The sequence below is a fragment of the Ciona intestinalis genome, unplaced genomic scaffold (genome assembly GCF_000224145.3).
Source record: "Ciona intestinalis unplaced genomic scaffold, KH HT000137.2, whole genome shotgun sequence".
In the NCBI taxonomy this organism is placed as follows: domain Eukaryota; kingdom Metazoa; phylum Chordata; class Ascidiacea; order Phlebobranchia; family Cionidae; genus Ciona; species Ciona intestinalis.
In genome coordinates, this window is record NW_004190459.2 from 151685 (window position 1) to 176885 (window position 25201).

Genomic DNA, 25201 nt, shown 5'->3' on the forward strand with positions numbered 1-25201 from the left:
ACTAAATAGGCCTACCTAGAATAAAAAATATATCTGAATATCCAATCTGCACCCCTAAAATATTATCTGGCCAAAGACAACATAAAAGATTACTTTTCTCTGCAACACCAACAAAGAAAAAGTTTAAAATTTCATAACACTTTCAACGTGAAAAGTATGATTGGTAAAAACCTTTAAACAAATTGTTCTTTTTTCTTGTTATTATTTCCTATACCACGTAAAACACAAATCTACAAAAATATTTAAAGTTCAGTGAACAAAATTACTGCACAACTAAATTCCCGTTTGCCAAAATTAAACAACATAAATATACAGGAAAAAAATAAATGAAAATTCCGGTATTTGCTTTGTACGGCAGAACTATTTTGAGATATTTTCAAAAAATTTTAGTGTTTTTTTGCAATTTAAAAGGTGGTGTTTTTTTGCAATTTAAAAAGTGGTATTTTTGCAATTTAAAAAAAACTGTAGGAGCAGTGTTGTTTACAGTGCTGCAAAATAAATATTTTTCCAGCGAAAATGCATTAATCGTATACCTAACCACCGTTAAAGCTTTGGTGTACGTGCAACACCAGATTCCCGTGCACAATAACGGTTAAAATTGGAAGAAATTGATTTATTCAATGAGCTTCTTTGACTTGAAGAACTTTCTGAGGTAAAGGACTTGCCAAGTGGCCAATCCAATCAAGCAAAGCATTGAAAACATGCTGAAGTAAAGAACTCGGGAGTTCGTTGATTCTGTAGGTGAGAAATGTAGCTTAATGTAAATTTTTCAACGAGGCTGGCATTATGAATTTATTAAACTATGCCAACTCAGTGAACTCACACACCAACTAATAATGAGAACACCCATAGTTTCCCAGTGAATAAAAAAAAACATTTTTGTAAAATTTATAGAAATAAATTTACATTCCTGATATTTATTTGAAAGTATGACAAGTATAAGTTAAAGTTACCATTTGTATTTCTCATCTCTTCTTCACGTTTCTTCATGTAAGCGAACGCTTGCACGATTGATTCCGATAAATCTTCCAACCTTCGTAATTCAACTTCAAGTGGCTTCAGTTTCTCAGTTTTAGCAAGCTATAAGTTGTACATCAAAATGTAAAATGCAAACAAATAATCCCACACAAAATAACATACATGATAAACTCGTAAGCGGTACATGAATACCAGTGTTATAAAGACTGTTGTTTTTTCAGCCATGCAAGAATAAAGCAAGAAACATTTATTCAATTATTTAATTGGTGCTTAAATTTTACACTTTTTACACACTAAATTTTACACCTCAGGTTCAAATAACTAAACACTAACAGTATCTAGGTTATGGTAAGATACCCTTAAAGAAAAACATGATTATAATAATGAACGTATTAGACTGTAAGCATGACTTCATCTAACCAAATTATTCAATTAACAACTTAATAGATATTTTACAAAAGAAACTGCAAAAATGATAAAATCTAAATTTACAGTAAAGAGTTTTTTAACAAAATGATAAAATGTATTTGTGGCCACTGCAAGAAAACAGAACCAGGATTCAAAAACATTTAATAATATTCATAGGAAAATTGACTTCAATAAAACTTTTCTTATAACTCTATCTATAATTGTCTACTATTGTTAAATACTTAATTATCTTATAATATTATTTTTTTTCATAGAAAAAAACTTTAGCCTTTCCACAAGATTAGATAATATCTTGCTTGTGGATTAGGAGTTAAGTATTACTTCCTTCCTAATCAGATGCATCTGTTCCTTGTCTTACCTCATCATAATTCTTTGCTTCAACTCCACGTTTTAGCAGCAATTTAACTTCTTGTGGTGGCATTTTACCTGCAGGAAATAATTGTTGGTTATATAATTATTCATACGACAACACAATATTATATCAAAATACTTATAGTAAAGTGCTTGTGGCACAAACAAACTTCTACTAAGTACAACCTACTTGGCGGTAGAAAATCCAAAATTACTAAATAGGGTAACATAAACTTTATTTACAAATTTGCACATGACTCCCCCTTTAGCTTTCATTAAGTACGTCACAAAATGTACTTGCTTTTTATGTCATTATTGCCTGTTTAGTAGCCTCAGCAACTTAGCAATAAAAGTTTTAAACAATGAGATAATACACTGAAAAATAAGATAAACCCAAAGTCATCACACACAAAACTAAAATAAATCTGTGTTAATTAACCTTTGAAATCAGCTTTGCTGGTGAAGCAAATTTGGAACATGTCATAATCATCTGTGGTGAATGCAAATTTACCCTGAGTTGCTTCATCTTTCTGGTACAATATGTGACCGTTTGTATCTGTTACCTGTGAAATATAAGAAGTGATTAATGATTATTGTTTGTTCTTTTTGATTTATATTTGAAAAAAATGAAATGATTGTTTTTCACGCATGTTCGTAGTGATAGGCTGGAGTCATAAAAGTTTATGTTCATCAAACACTCAGGCAAAGTTAGGCCTAACAAGTACACTTTAATGCTATGTCGTTATCAAATGGAAAACCACACAGAAATGCATTCAATTTTTACAAATTAAATCAGAAACATTAGCCACTGGATAATCGGCGGACGCTGTGATTCATTACGTGCCAACGAGTTTATCGCAACAAACGAAAATATAAATAAAGGGAATTTAAAAAAGATGCGTTGTGTTATCTTTTATTTGCACAATTTTTTTTGTTTTTTCATCCAATATTGTACAATCGAATACGGGCTTGGTGTTTTTACATTAGTTAGCGAAACATTATTTTGGGTTTGGTTTCGTACATTTTTATACATTAATAGACCTATAGTAAAGCTTTCTGTGAGGAAAGTGAATAGGTTTAATTTTGTCAGGATCCAGGGCTATAAAATATGTAACAGACAAAAATTAAGTCCAACCAACTGTATAATATAAGGGATATATTTCGCCTAAATGGATCCTCAGTCTCTTATTTAAATAACTTTTTGTAAAATAACTTAAGTTTGTAAATTTAAGACATTTAATGAACCACATAAATGTGCTACTTCGAAGTTCTAGGATAAATAAGATGCAACATATTTACCTTCAAACTAACTTTAACCGATGGTTGAGTGCTGACGTCATAATCACCAGTGACCAAAACATCTTTGTGTATTTCTTCTCGTAAACATTTCTCGGTGTCCATTGGCAATTCAAAATAAATTGAATAAGCCCCCTTTATGAGAAGCAAGGTGCCAAACAGTATGTACAAATTCATAGTGACTATTGGGTACTGCTAAATTATAAAAAATAAATCGTATTAGAAGTATACACAAGTATTAAATACATGAACATATAAAAATAAGTTTATTTACGTTTAATTCAAATTTTACAACCTGGAAAAAAACGATTTATCACAAAAAAGATAAAAAGTTACATATATTTGATAATTTAAATACTTAAACAGTTTTTACAACTATGTCAACGTCTAAATAGTACAAAACGTTAACTGACATTTAGCAAACTGACCAGAAAATTTCATAGTAACGTGGCGCATAAGATTTCAACAGCCAATCAGATTTTAGTATCTGCAGTGATGCACGTTTAATTTATCGCAGTGTTTCCGTTGTAGTTAAAACGTGACGTCTGACGATTCCAATCTAAACTGTATAAGCTAAGGTGGTTTTGACATGCAAATAGTGTTAGTTATAGTATTTATATTAGATAAATGCCAATAAAATATGCAGAAATAATCTAATAAAAGCTTAAACTTGAAAAAAGCGCAAAAATAATGGAATATAGACTTTGCGCCTTTTCTAGAACTTTAAAAGCAGTTTTTAATGTAGAATGGTATCAATTTTGTCAAGTTCTTAAAATCTTTGATATTACGACAATATTGATACGTTTTTTCAAATTTAAATTACCCACAATGTCACTCGGATGGACAACACAAAACGATGAGTTATAGTTTTGTTTAAGATGGCAACACTACCGTTGCTACAGCAGCTTCCAGTCCGGCAAGTTCAAACAATAATCAAATTGAACATTAACCAAGACACCACATCTGTTATTGTGTACCCGTATCGAACATACCCACACTATAGAGCAGTGCTGAGGAAAAGTGTATCTTTGTAGCAGTCAGACACGTATTTATAGATTCATTTCATGAAGATTAAAAGTGTTTCAAAGTCTTGTTTATAACTTTATACCACAGTGGATAGTAGTTGATTTGTTTTTTTAAGTCAGTAAATATGCCTGGTACATCTGAAGTGACATCGGATTATTCGGGGTCGATCACTCCATCCACATCCGAGGAGGATGAAGAAGAAGAAAATGAGGATAATCAAAAAATAACGTGAGATTTAAAACCATTATAATTTATTTAACCTGCAGATAGGTGCAGAACTTTATAAGACACATGGAAGGCAGAGGTGGTTAGACACGCTTTCTATAAAAACAAATCTAATTTTTTGGTTCCAATGTTTATTGTATGCGAAAAAGTCCAGGGTAAGCTTGCCCACCCTTCCATTCCTGCCCACCCTGGTTTGGCGCCATGTTGCATGTTACATGTACTGAATACATGTGCTGATCATTCAGGGGTCTTGTTTATTTTTCTTGTATTTACATTTCCTATTATTTCAGGGAAAATTCATCATTGCTATGGACAACAACAAGCAGTGGGTCAAAGAGATGTCCGTTGATTATGTTTCGACCAGAGTCGCTGATTAATAGGGACAAGAAGCTTAAAAGCATTGGAGGTAATAATGCTGTTTGTTCATAAAAGTGTAGTCACAGGTATCAATGCTGCCTTAAACAGTAAGCAGGCAACCCTGAGGTTAAATTTGCACTGCATTTATTAGTTCACATTAGAACCACTGAGTGAGATTTGGTTCACAGAATTGTGCAACTAACTACCTCTGCCTTCTCTGATTTCAAAGTGGTTGAGGCTTGTATATGTAGCCATTAGTCTGGGTCTGTTTAAACAACAAATTACATAATGTAGGATTTTTCAATATCTGTCTTGCTTTGACCCTTAAAACTAAAACACCTTTGTGTTACCAAGTTATTTCATGCAGAGAAATACCACCTGGCGTACAAGATGGTGAAAACTGAGAGCAAACTTGTGCGATCTGTTTTATCAGCATATGGATTTCATGAGGTAACCATAATTATTCATTTATGAAATCGTAGTTTCTTAAGGTTTAATATTTAAGTCATGGCAATGCCTATTTATGTGGCGGCATAGCACAGTTGGTTAGTGCGCACGCCTCTAACTAAGAGGTTATGAGTTTAAGGCTAGCGCTGCTACTATTCTAGGCATATGTGTCTTTGGGCAAGACAAAACAATTGCTCCAACCCAACCACCACTAATGGGTTGTCCCAAATTGTCAGCCATACATAAAAATAATTGTTGGTAACTTGTAAGCTGGCATGAGGTATATGAAACAAAACGCTGTGTTGTAACAACTGTTTTTATCCGGCCATGCCAGGATAAAGCAAGTTACATTCATTCATTTGAATCCGACTTAAATTGCAGGTTCACCCAAACAGTGCTGATTTCAACTTAATGTGGACAGGTGCACATCTTAAACCATTCTCACTGAGAAGTTTACAAGATTTTCAAAAAGTTAACCATTTTCCAAGGTTAGAATGTTATTAAACTGCAGTTAGAAGTATAAAGTTTTTAACAACTATATATTTGTATTGTACAGCATTGGTTCATTTAGAACCCAAATTATATTTATTTTGCACAAAAATGTGTTTTAGTTAACTGCAACTTTATGTTGCGAACGTAAATAAAAAATTAAACCATACAGAGTAAAACGGCCAGTAGAAAGAGCGGTTAAACAAAAAAAACGGAAATAAAAAGTCACAGCTTTTAGTATAATGGGCCAAATGTTTTACAATAATCTTTTTTTAAAGTTCTCTGCCTATGCCCATGGCCCATTGCCATTGCAAAATACTCTGCTTCACATTAATATATTGTTTCATCTATATTTGGTGTATCTGTGATTAAAAAAATGCACAAAAATTGTCATATGCCATAACACTCAGTTTTTGGTTCATTACCATACAGTGGTGTTTACTGTGTTGATCAATTTAATTCTGTTAAATTAATACTAAATTATTTCAGATCATATGAGATAACACGCAAAGATCGGTTGTACAAGAATATTGAGCGTATGGCTCATACAAAAGGATTCAAACATTTTGATTTTATTCCACAAAGTTATTTGATGCCTTCAGAATACCAGGAGTTTTGCTGTGAGTATTTTTATTATTTATACTTAGTATTTTTATTGTAAAGTAGGGTGGGGAAGATGGGTCACCTTTTTATTCTATTTTCCTGTCCCATTTGGTAGTAAACAAAGAAAATTTAAAGAAATAAAAAACAGTATCCCAACGACTTCTATAGGCCGTTGTTAATTGTTTAAAACAGGATCAGGATATTTTGATATTATGTTGTAAAGGTGTCCTGGTCCCACCCTACCACTAATTATTATATAAGGTGATTGAATAGTTGGTATTATGTGTGTTGTGTTCTGGTGTTTAAGCCCACTTTTTTCCCCAAAAGACATAGATTTATCATATTGTGTTTTAACACAGAAACATCTACTCTGTTATATATTTTAGTATGTTATCCAATTATTTAAATAATATGCAAACAAAGCAGATACATTGCCAACTTTATTGGTTATATTCTGTTACTTCTGCCATCAGGCATAATGTAAATAAATTTTTAGCGGCTTATCTGGTATAAAACATTGTGTATTTTTGACGCTTCGTCTACCATCCTGCAAGACTTTATTAGGGAATGTGAAATGTTGAAATACACAATGTTTTATACCAAATGAGCTGCTAAAAAATTATATGTATTCGTTATATTTGATTTTCTTATATGTTAAACTAGGCCAAATGCTAAATGCAGACACTCCAGTGTAGGAGATATACACAGCCGAGCCTGTAAAGTCCTCTCACATTACATGTTATCAAAGTAAATGACTATATGATAATGAATTATTCTTTACATCCCAAGTCTTTATCCACATTGTAATGGGTAGGCTACTACAATCTTTTATGGTTACATTCAATCTGTGACAGAACAATAATCTGTTTTCACCTCACAATGAGAACACAATGATCTTTAACCCGCTCATTGTTGTGTTTGTTTTGTACACGACCTTCAACAAGCGTTTCTATTATAGTTTTTGTGTTAATTGTTTAGTTGTAAACAGAATATTTTTTTACTGATATTTTTCTTAGAAATCGCTTGACACCTATGTGAAATAATATTGTTAATTTTTATGCAGGTTTTATGTGTAGACACATTTCATGACTGTTTGTGTCTCTAGTAAAACTAAATTTCATAAAATCTTTAATTGTGGGGCATAAAATGTAATTTGCACTTGTGTATAGTTCTTAGTTGACCTCATTGAAACAGTTGCACAAAAAAGACTTTAAAAATGAGATTTTCTGTGTGGTACATTCTGGTATAATGACTGGTGTACCATTAGTGGCATAGCCATATAACACTTATTATTTCAACCCCACCATTACCATCATATACTTTCAGCCACTTATATGAAAGAGAAAGGATCTTGGATTGTTAAACCAATTGCTTCATCAAGAGGAAGGGGAATTTATCTCATTAATAATGTCAGTTTGTTACTTTTGCTCAACATTTTTCACTAAACATTTTTTTAAATATAGGAATTTTTTCTAAAATATAGATTATAAAGTGAATGTTAGAAATTTTTTTTGTGGAATATAGTTATAGGGTTTCTATATTTTATTTTATACGTGATGAAAAAACCATCATTTATATATAAACAATAAAGAATGAAGTGTTGAAAAATAACTTTTTCTTATCCATATCTCTAAACAACCTGTCTATAAAAAATAATTGCCAAACTTCAAGTCAGCGTTTTTTTAACTTTAGAACAATAATGTTTTAGCCAAACCAAGTTCCGCTAGAAGACAACATCATGGTGTGTAAATACGTAAGCAATCCTCTCTTGATTGACGGGTTTAAATTTGATGTTCGTGTTTACGTTGCCATCACCTCCTATGACCCATTGCTCATCTATATGTTTGAAGAAGGACTGACCAGGTAAATAAGTTGTTTGGGGAAATGAGACAACTCTGGTTTTAATCAGAAGCCTTGTCATACCATACCATAGGCCATAGAGCTTCATCCAAGTGGAATAGAAAAAATAGTTGATTGATGAAAAAATGAGTTGCCATTTGATTTGCCTACAAAGAGTTTAAAAACATTGAATGCTATTTAGTTAGTCAATTGTATTTGGGTAGTCAATGCTTTACTATTGATTTGCTGGTTTTGCAAAAATGTAGGTTTTTATTGCTACAGTATAGAATATTACAAGCTCATATGTATCTGTTTATTAAGTTCTTCCTATGTTTAGGTTTGCCACAGTTAAATATGAAAAGACGAATCGACATTTGAAGAACCAGATGATGCATCTCACCAATTATTCCATCAATAAAAAGAGTCATGATTATGTCAGGTATGGTTTGTTACTTATTAAATAAAGTTCAAATTTTCTATATTAAATTCGGAGAAAAACGATTTTTTTTGTTTATTTTTATACAAAAAAAAGTAAAAAAATAATCCAACCATTGCCCTATCGCATGAGGATAAATAAGTTACTTTCATTCATTCGTACTTAAAAGTAGTCAGTGTGCTGAGGTTATGGGCGAAAGTCCTCTGAAAAAAACCTCATCCACATAGAATAGAACAGTGCTGAAACCTATAGTGGACCAATAGCCTTAACATTAATAGCATTAACAACTTTTTCAAAAAAATTTTCAACACAAAAGACCTTCTTTTTTTCTAAATAAAATCCTAAAAATGTTGTACACAGAACAAGATAAAATCTATCAATAAAAAAAAGGTGATCTTAACGTCTTCTTCACAGATGCGAGGACCCAGAAGTGGAGGATTATGGGAACAAATGGAGCATGAGTGCGATGTTACGATACTTGAAACAGGAAGGTATCGACACCTCACTACTCATGATGAGGATTGAAGCAGTTATTATCAAATCAATTCTCGCTGCTGAGCTCCCTATCGCCACCGCATGTCGGATGTTTGTACCACATCGGGAGAATTGTATAGGTGAGGTTTCATAATATTTATGGTGAAAAAATTACTTCCCATTAAGTTTGCCTCTTTTCTATGAAGGTGAGGTCCTACATTGTATCATGCTATTGAACCTGGAATTTAAAAGTTAGCCCATTACTCTATTTTGCCTCAGAAATGTTTTTTTTTGCTATATTGCTCCTTAGATATTACTGTAAAAGCAATTTCGTGTAATTTCTGTAAAGATTATTTTCATATTGTTTTTCTAAATCTTTCATGGCCGAGATTTTTTCCCAAGTGCTTCCGCATAAGTATGTTAAAATATTTAACTCTAAATGTCAAAAAAATTAAAACAAATTGTGTTGCACTTATAACCCTGAGGCCTTTTTTAAAATCATGGGTTAGGGTAAATAATATTGAAATTTACTTTATTTAAGTTTATGGCTTTGAGTAAATATCCCAACCCCCACATATAACAATGTCCACCAGTTGAGCTACTTCAATATTTTATTAGTTTCCACATTCAATGTTAAGGTTGTCTTATTTCTTTATTTGTTCTTCCAATAGAGTTATATGGCTTTGACATTTTGATTGATGAGAATCTTAAACCATGGATTTTGGAAGGCAATCTTTCACCTTCACTGGCATGGTAACTGTTGCTTTGTAAATTAAATTTAAAAATTAGCTTTTTTAATTAAGGTTAGTGTTCAAAGATTAAACACGGGAATTTCTTAGTTTTACATCTTAATCATAAATTTTATAAAATTTTATGGGTGCTTTGAACAAAGTTGTACAGTATAAATTTGTTAACTGTTGCTATGTAAATTTAATTTAAAAAAGGAATATTTTTAATTGAGGCTTGTGTCAACTGAATAAAACCCCCCTTTTTTGATTTTACAATCGAATTTTAATTTTTAGGCTGCTTTAAAAAAATATGTAAATCATAAATTTTGCGGCTGCTTTAAAAAGAATTGTAATGTTTTTTCTGTAATATTGTGCCACAACACAGAAGTATAGAAAATTACCACTTATCAATGTTAATAGCATTTTGGTTTAAGACAGGCCTTGAGTGGTTTTACTGGACCTATAGATAAAACAAACCAATAAAACCTGCTTTGGTCTTGTAGAGTTAATCTGTTATACTTACAATGTCATTTCTTTGTTCTAAAAATCAATTACTTTAAGTCTTGTCAAGTTTAAAGCAACCAATTAAGCCTTTGTAATTCCCCACTTGAAAACTTTTGCTTTTGTTTCATTGTTTCTCAGTGCGGTAAAGAAATGAGCTTAAAACAGTTAGCATTTAATAATGGGCAACACTTTGATGAAAGAAAATTTCGGGACAATGCGTTCTTCAAACTATTTAATTGAGTTTTGTGTCTTTGTAGTTTTAAAGTCACCTGATCTACTTTACCATTCAATAAATTCCTGACCTGCTAACAATATAACTACTGGTCAAACTGCTTTTAGTTAAACTAATATTATATTTTGAAATTAAATAAAGGCTCGAAGTTTTCATGTACCAAACTTCTTGATATTAATATAAACAATAATAACTTTATTTGTCTGTGTAATTGTGGTAGCTAAGATTTAGAAATATTTAGAACAGGATATAGCGACAAAACAACAGTTCTTAAAACACGCTTACAGTTAAAAACATATTTAAAAATAATGTGGTCACTACACCTAGCAGACAAACCAGCCATTTATGTTTAATTATTTTCATGTATACATAAATATTATTAGCTTTTACAAAAACACTTAATATACAACGGCTAGTTTTCTATGATCAGGAATTAAACCCAAAACATATTTAACAACCTTTAAATTTTTCATTTAAATGGATTTAAAAAAACATTTGTTGTAAAAATTTGGGGCAAAATTATTAAAATTATATTGGTCCTAAGTATTTAAATGGGTGTACTCTTTATACATATGGTACAAAACTGAGTATTTATACAACTTATCACCATGCTGACAGTGTAAATGGGGCTATGTGTGCCTAACACTTACATAGCATACAATTCTTTACATTAATACACCCTAACAAAGCCTTTTCACTATTGTATCGCTAACGCTAGATAGAGTTAATACCATTATTCTGTTCTATTGAATTGTCTGTGATGTCACAATCTACTTTATCACATCATATTACCATTATTTGGAATGACACTTCATGTGATTTGTGTTTCTGAGTTTTAAAAAATGTTAAAATGTAAAAAATGTCAATAATGTGACTTTTAATTTTAATGACTTATTGACAAATATGTTTAAAATAACAAATATATTACATAGCATTATAGCAAAATAAGCGTATGTTCCATATTTGAAATTAAATTTGTTTAAATATTACATGAAAACTAAGCACAATTGGGCAATATTTGTTTTAATTTGTTCCAAAAATAGCTCAGTAAATTTTTGGTAAAATTGAATGCTAATACTAAAGCAAAAAAAATACTAACTTGAAAGGACTTTAAATTGATATCAATATTCAACCTTCTATTTTACAGTGATGCGCCTTTGGATTTGAAAATCAAGTCCAGTATGGTGGCTGACTTCTTCAGCCTGGCAGGTGATTTTATGTTTACATTTGAATAATTTGCGAGTTAGTCAACGCAGTAACCTGTGGGTGGTTGCTGCTACCATTGTGGACGTATGTGTTCTTGGGAAAGAAAATAATTGCCAGTTTCTCCAACCCAGTGGCCACCAATGTTGTCCAAATTGTCAGCCATACATAAAAACACATACCCCCCTTTAAAAAAAATTAATTACCTACAAAGTTAGATTCATGGAAACTCGTAAGCGTGCACGAGGTCGGTGGAACAAAACACCTGTGTTATAATAATGCCGGCCATGCGAGGATAAATAAGTTGTGTTTAATTATTTAAAGGTTACTGGGCTAAAGTAACCAGGGTAACAAAATGATTTAAATATTTTTTTTACTTTTAGGATTTCTATGTGTTGATCCAATGACGAGAAGCAAAGCAAAGAAACAAGAATTTCTCCGAGTTAAAGTTTGTATTTTTTTTTATTAGAATTATAGCAAAAAAGTTTTAATTTTTTTTTGTAAAGTAATACATACCATATTTGGATTTGTTCAAAGTTCTTGTACTGACATTGTTTATAAAGTGTAAGAGCTCCTAAGCTGGGTGTAAAATTTGTGTGATCTAGTTTATATATTACTACTTTGTTAAATTTGTAATGGGCCTTAAAAGACCTTTTACCTACTGGAACAACTTAAAATGTCCTATTTAATAGTCAGTGTAATAGATAAATGTTTTGCTGTTAGAGGATTTGATGTATTTTTGTACTGATTTCTTTATAGTTTTATTTTTGTTTAAAAGCGACCGTATTCTGCTTCGAAAACAATATCTGGAAACACTGTAATTCCAGGGGTAAGAGTGTGTGCAACACTAACATTGTACGATGAGTGTTAAAGTTTTGTATTCAATATTAACATCTGAAATGGTGTACTATAGGGGTTGAGTGAAACCTCATCACGAAAATAATAAACAACCGTATATGTTGTGTATTTCAGCGTAACGATAGAAGTGCATGGGGTGACATATCACCCCAAATTCTGAAACAGGAATACACCATATGTTTTAAGAGCCAAAGTATATGCATTTGTACATTAATCAATGAGGTTCCCCATTTTAATGTCAACCCAGATTTTGTAAAAAAAAAATAAAAAAATACCACACTTATGGCTGTATTTATTTTCTTGGTGTTGTTTGTGCAATAATATTACTTAGTAACCTTGTAGTTGGTGTATGCATGTGTGGACGTGTGGTTGTCCTTCACTTTGTAGATTTAGCCTGTGGTTTTACAAATTATTTAAAATTGCTAGTGAGAATTATCATTTTAAGTATAATTGTGACACCTCATCTAGTACAAAAAACGTGATGTAGTTTCGAAGTTTTGTCGGTGTACGGTGTATTTTTGACATTTCGTTTTTTTACCAGATTTTACCTTATATATTACAAAACGTCCGAAATATACTATGTTTTTTTTATACCAGGACACGTTAAAAGATTATTTACCTTATATATTATAATTTATGCACATTTCAAGGTTAAATAAATCTTACAAACTCACTCACACAGGTTCAAAACAAAAGGCCCGCTTCCGCTGGGACCAAAGATGGAGCTCCTGGAGCTAAAGGAGGACTTTCTATAGAAGAGGCGAGAGTGTTAAAGATGGTGAAAGAACAATACCAAAGAAGAGGAAGTTTTGTTCGTATATTTCCAACAGCTGAGACATGGGAGTTGTACGGATCATTCTTGGAGTATAAATCAAACATGAACCTTATGCTGGCACAGAAGTTGTTTCCTGATCGGTAATTTAAAGCTATATAATTATGAAAACCTTAATACATAGAAGGGACTCATCAGACTTGAGCAATAGAGCAAAATATTTGGCCCTTTTAAAAATTATTATTAAAAATTTGTTCCAACTGGTTAGACTACATAAAGATCTTTAACAATAATACTCAGGCTTGATGAAAGTAAACAATCGCTTGTTGGCCTTTTAATTTATTTAGATTTTTATAATTTGACATGAAAGCACAATGTGTTGGGACTCAAACCCAGTATCCTATGATTACTGGGATAATTTAGTGACTTTTATGCAGTATTACTATGTATATCACTTGAAAATGTTATAAAAAACTCGATTTTATATACATGTATTCAATGCAAAATAAACAGTTTGTAATGCTAATAAACAAGTTGTAATAAAAATATTTTAATAAAATTTTAGGGCGAAAGCAAAGACTGGAGCTTATACCTCTGCAGTAGCTCGTATGAGAAGTGTAACAGCTAATCAGGTATAATTATAATTTTTGTTGCTTTATTACCATTATACATTGTCTTAGTTACAGTTTTAATATTGGCAGTGTCCATTTATAATTAGTTAACAACTTAAGATTTTTTCTAAGTTTTTTAACTTTTTTTTTTGTGCTTAACAAGATGTTTTAAATTAACGCTACATAAATAGTATGTGATATAATGTATTGGGTCCTGACAATGCAATAAACATTAAAGCCAAATCAACACTTATACAACACTAATTCTTAGTTGCATCAGTCATAAACTTAAAATATTTAATTCAAAATAAAACTTTACCCACTCATAAACTGAAGCTTCTATTCAATATGGTTAAATTATTTAGGACCTAGGATTTAGGCAAGATTTGGCCTATTACCTCAACACACAGGCGATTTTTGTATGTATTAAAGGAATGTGCGCCATATATCGCAGTTTGACTTATTTTCGTAACAATAACTTTCGCAACAGTAACGTTCGTAACAATAACTTTCGCAATTATTATTTCGTAGCAGTTGAAACTTAACCTTTTGTTTACAACCAGATGTTGGAAAGCAGGCGCCATCTTATCACGGATCGCATAATGCAATATGAGAGGAAACTTCTCTCTTTGGAATCATATAAGAGGAAACGACCGACTCAAACACACAGGAAGGTCAAACAGAAAGACACACCAGTTGGTAGGTTAATGTTTTTTTCAGTTTTGTATATAGAGTGTAACACTTTTTTTGTATAATCTATAAGGGAAAAAAACTCTAGATCATTTAGGATCACAAACAAAACAAAATTTCTAGAACATTTATATAGCATGCCTGGCAGCAACAGCATATAAATAGTTATTTATATATTCCTACGGAAAGGTATGCAAGGGGATCTGGAATTTAGACCAATGTTGTTCTGTTAACTCAACAATAAAATAAGCCTATGTGTAAAATTGCATGTGTTTTAGTTGTAGGTATGTTTCATAAAATAAAATAAAACTGAAAAAACTGATTTTTTTACTGACTGCTTATTTACAGGAATCGATAACAAACCACTGACCCAAGGTCGTCTTGAGCGTCAGCGATCCTCGTCAGGAGAAGAGGACTCAGATGTGGATGTAAAACCAGTGAGGAGCAAAACAAAGACATCAGTGAGATCTCGGGTCCCAACTCCGGACACAAAGGCTCGAGTCAGATCCGGGACCCCGGAAAGTGGAACCCGTTTGAAAAGCAGACAGAAAGAAGTTGATAAATTGGATGGGGATAAAAAAGATGAGAGCAAGGCAGAGAAAAGTAAAACTTCTGAGACTTCATCGAACAAAAGTCTAAAATCGTCGTCCAATGTTAAATCTGTTGATGAAAGTGGCGACAAAAAGTCCCGGCAAGCTCCCACCCATAGAGTGTATATGTACAAGTCTAGTGGTTCCAATGAAACCAGCAGTGCCACGCTTAAACTGAAGAAACTTCATGATGCAGCAGTTGCCTCAAAATCTCAGGAACAAAACTCAGTGACTTCAAAATCCACGGAATCGATGACGGATTCAAAATCAGGGGACCAAGAAACGTCTTCGGCCGATTCAGCGTCAGAAAATGAGTCAAACGCTGTAAGCTCGAAAAAGTCGCAGCCGAAGAAGAAATTAGTCGCAAATGTCGCCCAAAAGCCGATAATAAATGGAAGAAACAGGAAAGGTGTGAGTGTCCTGCAATCTCTTAAATCAGGAGGAAATTTGAGGTGAGATATGGTATTGGAGTGAGCAACATACCAGCAGTCTTGGTGTAAGGTGTTTTATTTGGCCTAAACCACAGGTCCTCAACAAAAAATCAGATAGATATAAATATATATATACATAGAATATACCTTTAAAAAAATTAAATACAATTGTCCCTTATAGCAAAGTCCAAGCACGACAAGCATTCTCAGCTTATTTATCTCGAGTTCAACATCGACTGATGATTGAATCAGAGGGAAATAATCAAGAATCTTCGGAAACTGTTGTTAAACAAGAAGAACAAATGGTATTGTATTATTTAAAAATTACTTGTATGAATGAATGAATGGGACTTGGTTTATCTTCGCGAGGCCGAAAAACAACACCTGTTATTATTCGGGTGTCTGTTTCATATACCTCGTGCCAGCTTATGAGTTACCATAAATGTTACATGTTTGGTGATTATTTTTTGAGGATTTTTTTCATTGGCTGATAAGTTAACCCGTAACTTGGGTTAAAGGCAAGTGCGTTAACCACTTTGCTACAGCGCTGAACAAACTTTGGCGCCGGATATATGTGCCTGGGTAATTCACAAAAATATGAACAAAATCACAAGCCATAAGTGTATAAGTCCCTACCTCTATTTTAACCCTGTTTACCCTTACAGGAGTTAGTTCTACGATTCTTAAAGCGGGCAGCAGGAAATTTACGACAATCGTTCTCAGTTGTCGTTCCTAGTCGTCGTCTTGCTCTCTCTGATCGTAAACGAATCTTAGCGAAGCAACTCGGGGACTTTGTTCATATTTATAACAAGGAAACCGACACCATGGAGCATAAGTTTCATCTGGGGTAAGTTGGTTTTACAAAGGAGGGTGTATGGGTGCCAATCTTAACAGGAATACTTTCTTTTTAAAAAGTCAGTATTTATAAAACTAACAAAAAATCAATTGCCATAAAACTTAATCCTTTTTGGTAAATGCAATTTCTACTGTTTTTATAATATGTCTGGTAAGACTTTAACTATTTTTTGGTCTTCCGTTTACCCTAAGTCATATTTTGTTTCAAGGTTTTTAATAGGATATTCTAAGCGGGTGAGGTACCACAACGTGGCATGCGATGAGACCTGAGATTTAGGCCAAGTTAGCCCATTACCACAACACCAAGGGTGCTACAACCCGTTAGTGACCACTGGTTAGAGCAATTTTGTTAAGTATCTTGCCTAAGGTTATCAGTATCTGTATATACTGGTATCCTTTGGTTACAAAACAAGTGCCATACCACTGAACTAAGGGTTTCCAAAGTTTGCAGTAGCATAACAATGCACTAACAAATAAACTAGTAATAATCACTCTTTAAAAAACAAATATTTTCAGGCTTGACAATAATGGTGGTTCATCATTAAAACCCCAATCAGGAAAATCTCCCGATATTCCCAACCTGGACTTTCGTTCGTTTGTAAGCAGCGCCACAGAGATGGAATTAGAAGAAGTTCTCACAACTTACACTCACAAGAATAAATCAGCTTCTGTGTTTCTAGGAGCAAGCAAACCAAAATCTGCTGCTTCGAGGTGTGTGAGAATCTTTGTTATATGGTTTTACTTCGTTGGTTGTTTTTTGATTTTTTTACACCAAAATTCTTCTTTTTTTGGAGATCATTTTTACACCAGAAATCTTACTTTATGCCTCTTTCTTATTTTAGGAATTGTTTTTTCTACTTTTTTTACATAAAAGAAAAAAGAATTCCAGTTTTTTAAATTAACAAATGCTTGGCAGAGGAGAGAAAGCTGTGACTTCAAGCCATGACTTCAATGAGCCGCGACAACCAGTAACCATGGGAGTGGCAACACCACGACAACTACGATCCAGGGTTCCAAGTTTGGAGCGCCTCCCTTACGCCACCGTGAGGACATATTCTTCACAATCTGAAGAACACAAAGAAAGTAAGATTTTATCAAATTGTTTTTTACCAACACCCAATAATTAATTGTTTTTATCTTTTTACGTACAAAAATGTTACCAAACAAAGTAATTAATAATTAAAGCCTGTACAGTGCAATCAAGTAAATATCTTTAGTTTGTTATACGAATGAATGTAACTTACTTTATCCTCGCGTGACCCAAAATGACAGTCATTATAACATGGGTGTTCTGTTTCATTTACAAGGGTACTCTCTTTCATACATACATGCAGTGTTTAAACTGTCCTATACTGTTGCAAAGAAACAACACATTAAACCATAACCTAGAAAAAAAACAGATATAATTTGTAAGATTAGTTCTACAATAAACAATGTAGGAATATTACACTTGTAATATTCCTTACACAGGATATTAAATAATTTTTTTAAATAGTTATTCCTGTATTTGTTTGTGTACAAACATTTCGTTTTTCAGGGGGTCACTCACACAGCAAAACGCTAAAATACAGTACAGCTCATTTACTCTGACAAAAACCACCTGAAAAAAACTTGAAATTATCTGTATGCAAATAAATATAATAAGATCTATTTTAAAAAACGAATACTTACAACAGTAAACTTAACAGTTAAAGATATAAAAACTAAAAAACCTCTAGGTTTCGACCAACAGCTCTCATCAAGTCCAACATCCTTTCGTTTGACCAAATCCTCTTCTTCGTCATCTTTATCTCGCATCCCATCTTACCACCAACCCCCCCATGGTATGAGTTCCATACAACAAGCAGCTTACATCTACAGTTCAAAACTCACACCTCCATCGTCAAAAGCAATCCAACGGAGACCAGCAAGCGCTAAAACCTTCTCACCTTCCACCTCAAGTAAATAGCTTTACTGTGTGATACGAATGAATGTAACTTCCTTTATCCTCGCCTGGCCTGGAATGACAGTCATAATAACACAAGTGTTCTGTTTCATTCACCTCGTGTCACCTTACTAGGTATTATGTATGTAACATTTTTTTTGACACGCATACGCCCACAATGCTAGGACTGAGCTTTGAACTCATTAACTCCGGGTTAGAGGCAGACTCGCTAACTATTTTAGAATTTTAAGTTGTTTAATACATATATCAAAGACAAACACTAAGGTATATCCTAGATGCTCCATGCCCAATGCTGATTTATAAAGTGATTTTTTTTATTTAAACCAGCTTTATGTGTGTAACATGTGAGACCTGTCATTTAAAATAAATATTTTTAGCATTTGTTTTACAAAAAAAACATAATTAACTTAAAAAACAGATCCCATGACATGTCACACTGCAGGACCTCATCTACATAGAATAATTCAAAATATATATTTAAATTATACTTCAGTTAATGTATAACCCCTGTATTCCCACCTTAGGTACAAGTTCATTATTCAGTAACCCGTCAACTACAAACCGACCAATGTCTGCTGCAAGTAGGTTGCTTGGAAGCAGCATCCATTATCAGACTGGTGAGTGTTTGTGCTGTGAATGGTAAATCGCAAAATAATTACTTTTAATTTCACAACCGCATGCACTGTGTATGTATACCTTTATTAGAAAAATTTTATGTAAAAAAATTGTGTAGAAATTGTTTTTTCGTATACACTTGAATTGGCAATAATAGCAAAACGTAGAATTCATAATTTTTTTGCAATGTTACTGTCATTTTTTTAATTACATTAATTAAAACAAACGCATTTTTGCAATATAACCTTAATTAATTAAATACACTTTTTTCATACATTTTTTGCAATATTACTTGAATTTCCTAATTAAAACAAACACAGCTGTAAATGAAGAAGCAATTGCTGATGCTTTGCAAAGATTGTCGGAGCGACAAGCTGCTCGCCAATATTCCGCGTCATCGGTTCAATTAACTTCGCTTACTCAGCATTTATCAACATTGTCTCTCGCTAACATGAAGCGACCTCACCAACTTAGTGAGTCACTTTGCCCAGTTTGTTATATCGTCATAGTTTCTTCATTAGAAAACAAGCCAATACATTAATGGTGCAAGCAAGAATGTTTCAACCACTGTCCCATTCGAAAAAAAATTGTATCTAGTTTTTTGTGAGTTTTAAAATCAAATTTGTAAAAAAAATTAGTTACACCTTTCCTTTTTTTCCTGTCCATACTACGCCACTGTACCATGTTTAAATATTGAGCAATAACAATGGCACAGTGTTTTAAACAGATATACATTCTCTTATATTCTACATTGGTGACGTTCTACAGCTGACCTGCTATGGGATCTCAGGACTCAGGCCTGAGTTAGTCTGTTACCCTGAAACCCAGGGTACTACAACAAATTAGTGACCACTGGCTTTTAGGCAAAATCAACTTAGTATCTTGCCCATTCATGCGCATCAGTACCAGTATGAAGCATTGAACTCCGTATCCTTTGATTACGATGCATGACCCCTATCCCTGACTAAAGGCTAATTTTACTGCTTACTTTACATAGTAGTTGATTACAATTACAATGCAAGTGCCTAACCACTGAATCCTAATTCAAAACTAGTTTTTACCGTGTACTTTACATAGTGAAGCACATAAACCATATTGTAAAACTCCACAGGCAGCGATAGTCTTCACCGTCAACTACAAACCAACCAACGAGCATCAAGTTTATCGGATCTTGCCCATGTAGATCCATCAGTACAAAGCATGGTTGACCCTGGTGTGTGGGATCATGATTCAGGTTTGATGATATGTCAAATATTGGTCCTGCGACGTAACTTTATGTTAGTGACCAGCTTATAGTAAAGGTTACCGGTTCAAGGCTTGTCGCTACCATTGTGGATGTCTGTGACCTTTTTAAATACACTGAACAGCAATTTCTCCAACCCAGTGGGTTGTCTAAGTTCATTACATTGTCAGCCATATATTTAAAAATAAAAAATCCCCTACAAAGTAACATACATGGTAACTCGTTGGTGGACACGAAGTGTATAAAACAAAACATCCGAGTAATTGTTTTTTGTATAGCTTACAATTTATAAAACCCATTAGGGACCACTGGGTTGAAGCAATTTTTGTTAAGTGTCTTGCCCAAAGACACATGTACCCACAATGGTAACGACAAGCCTTAGGCAACCACTGTGCCCCCACGGTGGACAGGACAGAATGGGATTATGCCGATATATTATCTGAAACTCTTGTATTTAACTAAAATTTTCTTTCAGTTCATCCAACTAAGTCGATGAGCACGGCCAACTTATCCGATGGCCAAGATAGAAATAACATACTCACCAAACACCCTCATATACTCGCTCAACAAAGTAAAGAATTGTTGCAACAAAGCCGTGCTAAACACCAAGCTATGGTTGCCCAGGTAAACAGAGCCAACTTGATAAGCACGCCCTGTTTCATTACATTGTGCAACTGATTCAATTGGTGTAATAATCTATGGTTTACATTCAACAACTTTGAAATATAGAACTAATTTTACTGGTGTGATAACTATGGTATATATAAAACATCTGTGGAATATGGAACTAATTGCTGTGAGATATACGACTGGTTCCATTGGTGTTCTAAACTGTTGTATAGGGCTTAAAATAAATTTTTAGCTGCTACTTTAAACTGTACCCTAAAACAGTGGTTCCAACTTTTAAAAACTTTTTTACAATTAAGAAAATGTTTTTAAATTTTACAAAAGCCTATAACCACACCCAAAAGTTAGACTTCGTATGCAATTTGCTAATTTTGTATAAGTTTTTATGAAGTCTGACAATCAGATATCACTTTAATCTCAGGTACTTCAGTTATGGGGTATAGGAGAGCAAGAAGCCATGAGTGCAGGGCAGCAGATGATTAAAACAACTCTAATCAAAGCTTTAGTTCAAGGTTGTGGGGATAGTTACATAGATAACAGGTTTGAGGAAAAAGGACTCCGAAAGCTGTTACCATTGTGGGCGTATGTGTTCTTGGACAAGACACTTAACGGCAATTGCTCCAACCCAGTGGTCATTAATGGGTTGTCCAAATTATCAGCCACACATGAAAAAAAACAAAAAATAATCGCCTACAAAGTAACATACTTGGTAACTCACAAGCTGGCAGGAGGTGTATAAAACAGAACCTTGCCAGAGTTTATTTGGTTGTAAGGTGTATGTTTAAACGAGTGTTTAATTGTGTAGTAATACAGAACTGTAGATAGAATTAGAAAACATGGCACTATTGGAGAATCCTCTGGTATGTTACAAATTAGGCTGGTGGGAAGTGTTAGGGGTTGGTAGGTAGGAGGTATAGGGGGTTAGTAGAAGGGGATTGATGGTTAGCAAAAAGTGGAAGTGGACTCTTCACTACCACTCATTACCGTAAAGGCAGCAAATCATGAGATCTAGGTTGCAGGTTTCAAGGTTCAGGGAATGTTGATATGAGAAAGAATGCAAAGCAGATATGGGACACCAGGAATCAGCAAAAACAGAGTAATTATAGTAATATATAAACTAAGTAAAATAGTAAATATACCGTCAGGCATTCACTAAAAATAAACACATGTAAATACACTAGTACATAGACTAAAAAAAGGATATAGTAAATACACGATCAGAAATACCTATTATGATAAATGGATATAAATCATATCACCAATACATGTGCTGTAGCTGATCTAAAAAAAGTTACCTCAGTGAGCTCTAGGCTGAAGGTACCCTAGTGGCAAGACATTTATAACCACCTTACAGCTTAGAAATTTCTATTTAATAGAATGTTTACTAGGCTAAAAAAAACAAGAAATGATTTTTTATAAAATATTGTGAATATTAAAGTTAGATTTAACCAGGAATGAAAATGTAATATTTACAGCTATTTTACAGCTTAGAACTTTCTGTTTAATAATATGTTTACTAGGCTAAAAAATTAATATTAGAAATATGAAAAGTTAGTTTTACCAGGAATGGAAAATGAAGTTCAATCGGAAAGTCGTAGTTTATTGCGAGATATAAATGATTTGTTTGAATGTGGCGAGTTACCTTCCAAACAATGGAAGTGTCCACAACCAAGTAAGAAAAAGAAACAACAGAAAGAAAGCAAACCAGTGAGGATATGTTTTAAAATATAAGGAAATTATATTATTTTAGTATAAAAGGTTTACACTACAAAAGGAAATAGGATAATGATACTTAACTTAATTAAGTTTGGTTTTACAGTTATAGCACTGTTTCCAATTTAGAAAATAGAAAACATTATGTACGTAACTGTGTATGTATGATATTAAAGTCCGGATTAAGTGCTAAGAAATACAGAACAGACAAATAACAAGTGCAAGAAATTGCGTATTATAAGAATAAGAGATACACATTTCAACTAAAATAAAATCACCGGCCTTTCATTCAAATTGATTCAAATTTATAAAATGAGTTATGTTGGTAATTTTAAAAAAACCGCTTTTTTTTACTTTTTAGGCTCACAGCATAGTCTCACACCAGACTGATCCAGTCATACAGAATCATCAGCCAATGGGAAAGCTTCCTGACACACATGCAAACTCTGATAAACCCCCTTTATCCAACCACCCCCAGTCACTAAGGTTAATGCGACCCCCACCAGCCCCAAGGCCCCCAGAACGACCCAGACTAGGGGATAGAAATATTTCATTGAGAAAACCCCTCACAAACCCAAGGTATGTTTACTTTTTTCTATTTTTTTAGAAAGGTTTGCACTGACTCAAAAACCCTTTTCTAATTGGGGCGAAGGAAAGGTTTGGTACTCAAATGTGTATGCGTTCTTAAATATGACACAGTTGTGGCAATGTGGATGTCAGGGTAATGGGTTAACTGTACCCTAAATCTTAGGTTCCATGCTGTACATGGAATTGTAAGACTGTGAATAATGAAACTCCATAATCACTGTATAAACCTGATGAATAGAAGTATAATTAAACCATTTACTACATATAGGCTTGTCATAAAATGATTTACCGAAATATTTCCAGAATTCCGAATCGAGTTGGTGGTTCTGGAAACTACTACAACAGTTTAATGTACGATTCAAATACTGGGTCAACCAAACTTTATGATGGAGATAGAAGGCCAATGAAAGCTGTTCCTACAGGTTTGTTTGAATAAATGTTTTGTTTATATTTGCGTGTCAACAACAACTTGTTTATATTTGCGTGTCAACAACAACTTGTTTATATTTGCGTGTCAACAACAACTTGTTTATATTTGCGTGTCAACAACAGTCATTATAACATGGGTGTTCTGTTTCACAAACCTCGTTCCCACTTATGAATTGCCACAATTGTAACTTTGTTTTTATTAAAAGGCTGACAAATTGAACAACCCAAAAGGGACCACTTGGTTGGAGCAAATAGGTTATATTAGTAAGCAAATTAAGCAACTAATATGAACAGTTTATTGCCATATCATTGTTAATATTTGGAATAATGTAAAACCCAAGTTGTTGCTTCTGAAACTGAGACATTCTTTCTACTTCACCCATTTTTCCTTCATTATGATGCTGTTTAATAGTTTAAATACTGACAAAAAAACGAATTCTATTTAACTTTACACTTGTTATTTTGTAGAAAATAAAGAATCTGGACATATTATTGAACCAAAACAACCAGCATGGAAATAATATATTCTAGATTTCTGTTTTAAAATTTAAATTAGAAGTTGTTATTCTAAAAACTGAGTCCAATGCAACTTTAGCATTCGGTATAAGTATACCAATCTCATTTGGTCAGCAAACATTTTACAAAATTATGATTTAAACGTATAATCGGCAATCCTGCATTTAGGATATTTCTATATTCATTACCTTTTTTGAACTTAGAAAAAAAATATTTTAAACTAAATTTAGATTTCACAGTTTATTAGATTTTAATATCCCTTGAATTTACACAACAAACGTTGAATAACTAATTCTTAAAAATATCTGCAACGGTTTGTAGCACTTGAATTCCTTTATAAAGTTTGTGTGTTTAAAGCCAAATTAATATGCTGTTACAGTAAATCTAGTTTAACACTGTTATTGTAATACAATAGTAGCTTTTATAATACTAATAGATGTAATTTTCACATTTGAGTCAAATGTGCACCGTCCGAAAACTTTTTACGAACCCTAGCACTCCCAATGCTTATGAGTAGCTTTATACTTTCCTTGTCCCACTTGCTTTATTTGGCAAAAAGTTGTAAATACTTTCTAGCTGTTTGTAGCAAAGTTTAGAATCTTCAAATCTCGTTACTGTGAGACACTGTTTTTCATTCCAGTAATTAAATTTTATCACAAAATATGTTGTGTTATTTTAAAATTAATGAAATTACCAGAAATTGACCAACAACAAATCCTAATTAATGAAGCTTATTTCTCCGCGCATAATAAGGCAATGACAGTTGTTACAACACAGGTATTCTGCTTCACACATATATATAACTTGTGGGTGATTGTACATTGCGTTTATTATATTTAATAAATGGCTGACAGTTTAGGCTTTGTTTGGACAACCTAAAAGGGGCTACTTGGTTACAGCAACTTCTGCACACACAACAACTAAAGTAGGAGCCTATTAAATTAGTTAAGTTAATCCAGTTTTCTACAATTTTAAAGTGAGAACTCTAACCAATCAGCTACCTCTTCTGGTGTCCTTAGGATATAATGCACACTAAGTCTGGTGTCCTTAGGATATAATGCACACACATGATGTCCACCGTGTTCTGCTTCTTACCAGTTT

At 33.0% G+C, this 25201-nt stretch overlaps 2 protein-coding genes across 4 annotated transcripts; one reads left to right on the plus strand and one right to left on the minus strand.

Annotated features, from left to right (window-relative positions):
* Window positions 1-89: 89 nt before the first annotated feature.
* Window positions 90-3266, minus strand: LOC100183907 (transmembrane emp24 domain-containing protein 10-like). The gene is made up of 5 exons (XM_002128786.5): window positions 3058-3266; window positions 2198-2321; window positions 1766-1833; window positions 954-1080; window positions 90-735 (listed from the first exon to the last, which is right to left on the minus strand). The coding sequence occupies exons 1-5, from the start codon at window positions 3229-3231 to the stop codon at window positions 614-616; spliced, it is 615 nt and encodes a 204-aa protein (XP_002128822.1). The 5' UTR covers window positions 3232-3266; the 3' UTR covers window positions 90-613.
* An 899-nt stretch (window positions 3267-4165) lies between these two features.
* Window positions 4166-24761, plus strand: LOC100177360 (tubulin polyglutamylase TTLL5). Of its 3 annotated transcripts, XM_018816090.1 has the most exons (29): window positions 4166-4308; window positions 4596-4711; window positions 5030-5112; window positions 5491-5597; window positions 6088-6218; window positions 7528-7610; window positions 7910-8064; window positions 8378-8479; window positions 8891-9090; window positions 9622-9703; window positions 11562-11623; window positions 12001-12065; window positions 12396-12446; window positions 13158-13390; window positions 13813-13879; window positions 14422-14557; window positions 14897-15590; window positions 15751-15874; window positions 16235-16416; window positions 16941-17135; window positions 17341-17507; window positions 18143-18364; window positions 18894-18986; window positions 19305-19457; window positions 20096-20218; window positions 20703-20851; window positions 22929-23146; window positions 23459-23577; window positions 24053-24761. In XM_018816090.1, the coding sequence occupies exons 1-29, from the start codon at window positions 4205-4207 to the stop codon at window positions 24103-24105; spliced, it is 4269 nt and encodes a 1422-aa protein (XP_018671635.1). In that variant the 5' UTR covers window positions 4166-4204; the 3' UTR covers window positions 24106-24761. The 3 variants fall into 3 exon arrangements, with proteins under 3 accessions (XP_018671635.1, XP_026694796.1, XP_009861733.1); XM_026838995.1 differs by lacking the exon at window positions 19305-19457; XM_009863431.2 differs by lacking the exon at window positions 12396-12446.
* Window positions 24762-25201: the final 440 nt, after the last annotated feature.

Coding starts and splice junctions, on each gene's coding strand:
- LOC100183907 (XM_002128786.5), bottom strand. CDS start 3,231: ATGAATTTGTACATACTGTTTGGCACCTTGCTTCTCATAAAGGGGGCT. Junction 1,081..1,765: donor AAGCAAAGAATTATGATGAG/GTAAGACAAGGA, acceptor TACAACTTATAG/CTTGCTAAAACTGAGAAACT. Junction 736..953: donor AGAGATGAGAAATACAAATG/GTAACTTTAACT, acceptor TCTCACCTACAG/AATCAACGAACTCCCGAGTT.
- LOC100177360 (XM_018816090.1), top strand. CDS start 4,205: ATGCCTGGTACATCTGAAGTGACATCGGATTATTCGGGGTCGATCACT. Junction 8,065..8,377: donor TTTGAAGAAGGACTGACCAG/GTAAATAAGTTG, acceptor TCCTATGTTTAG/GTTTGCCACAGTTAAATATG. Junction 20,852..22,928: donor ACCAAGCTATGGTTGCCCAG/GTAAACAGAGCC, acceptor TTTACTTTTTAG/GCTCACAGCATAGTCTCACA.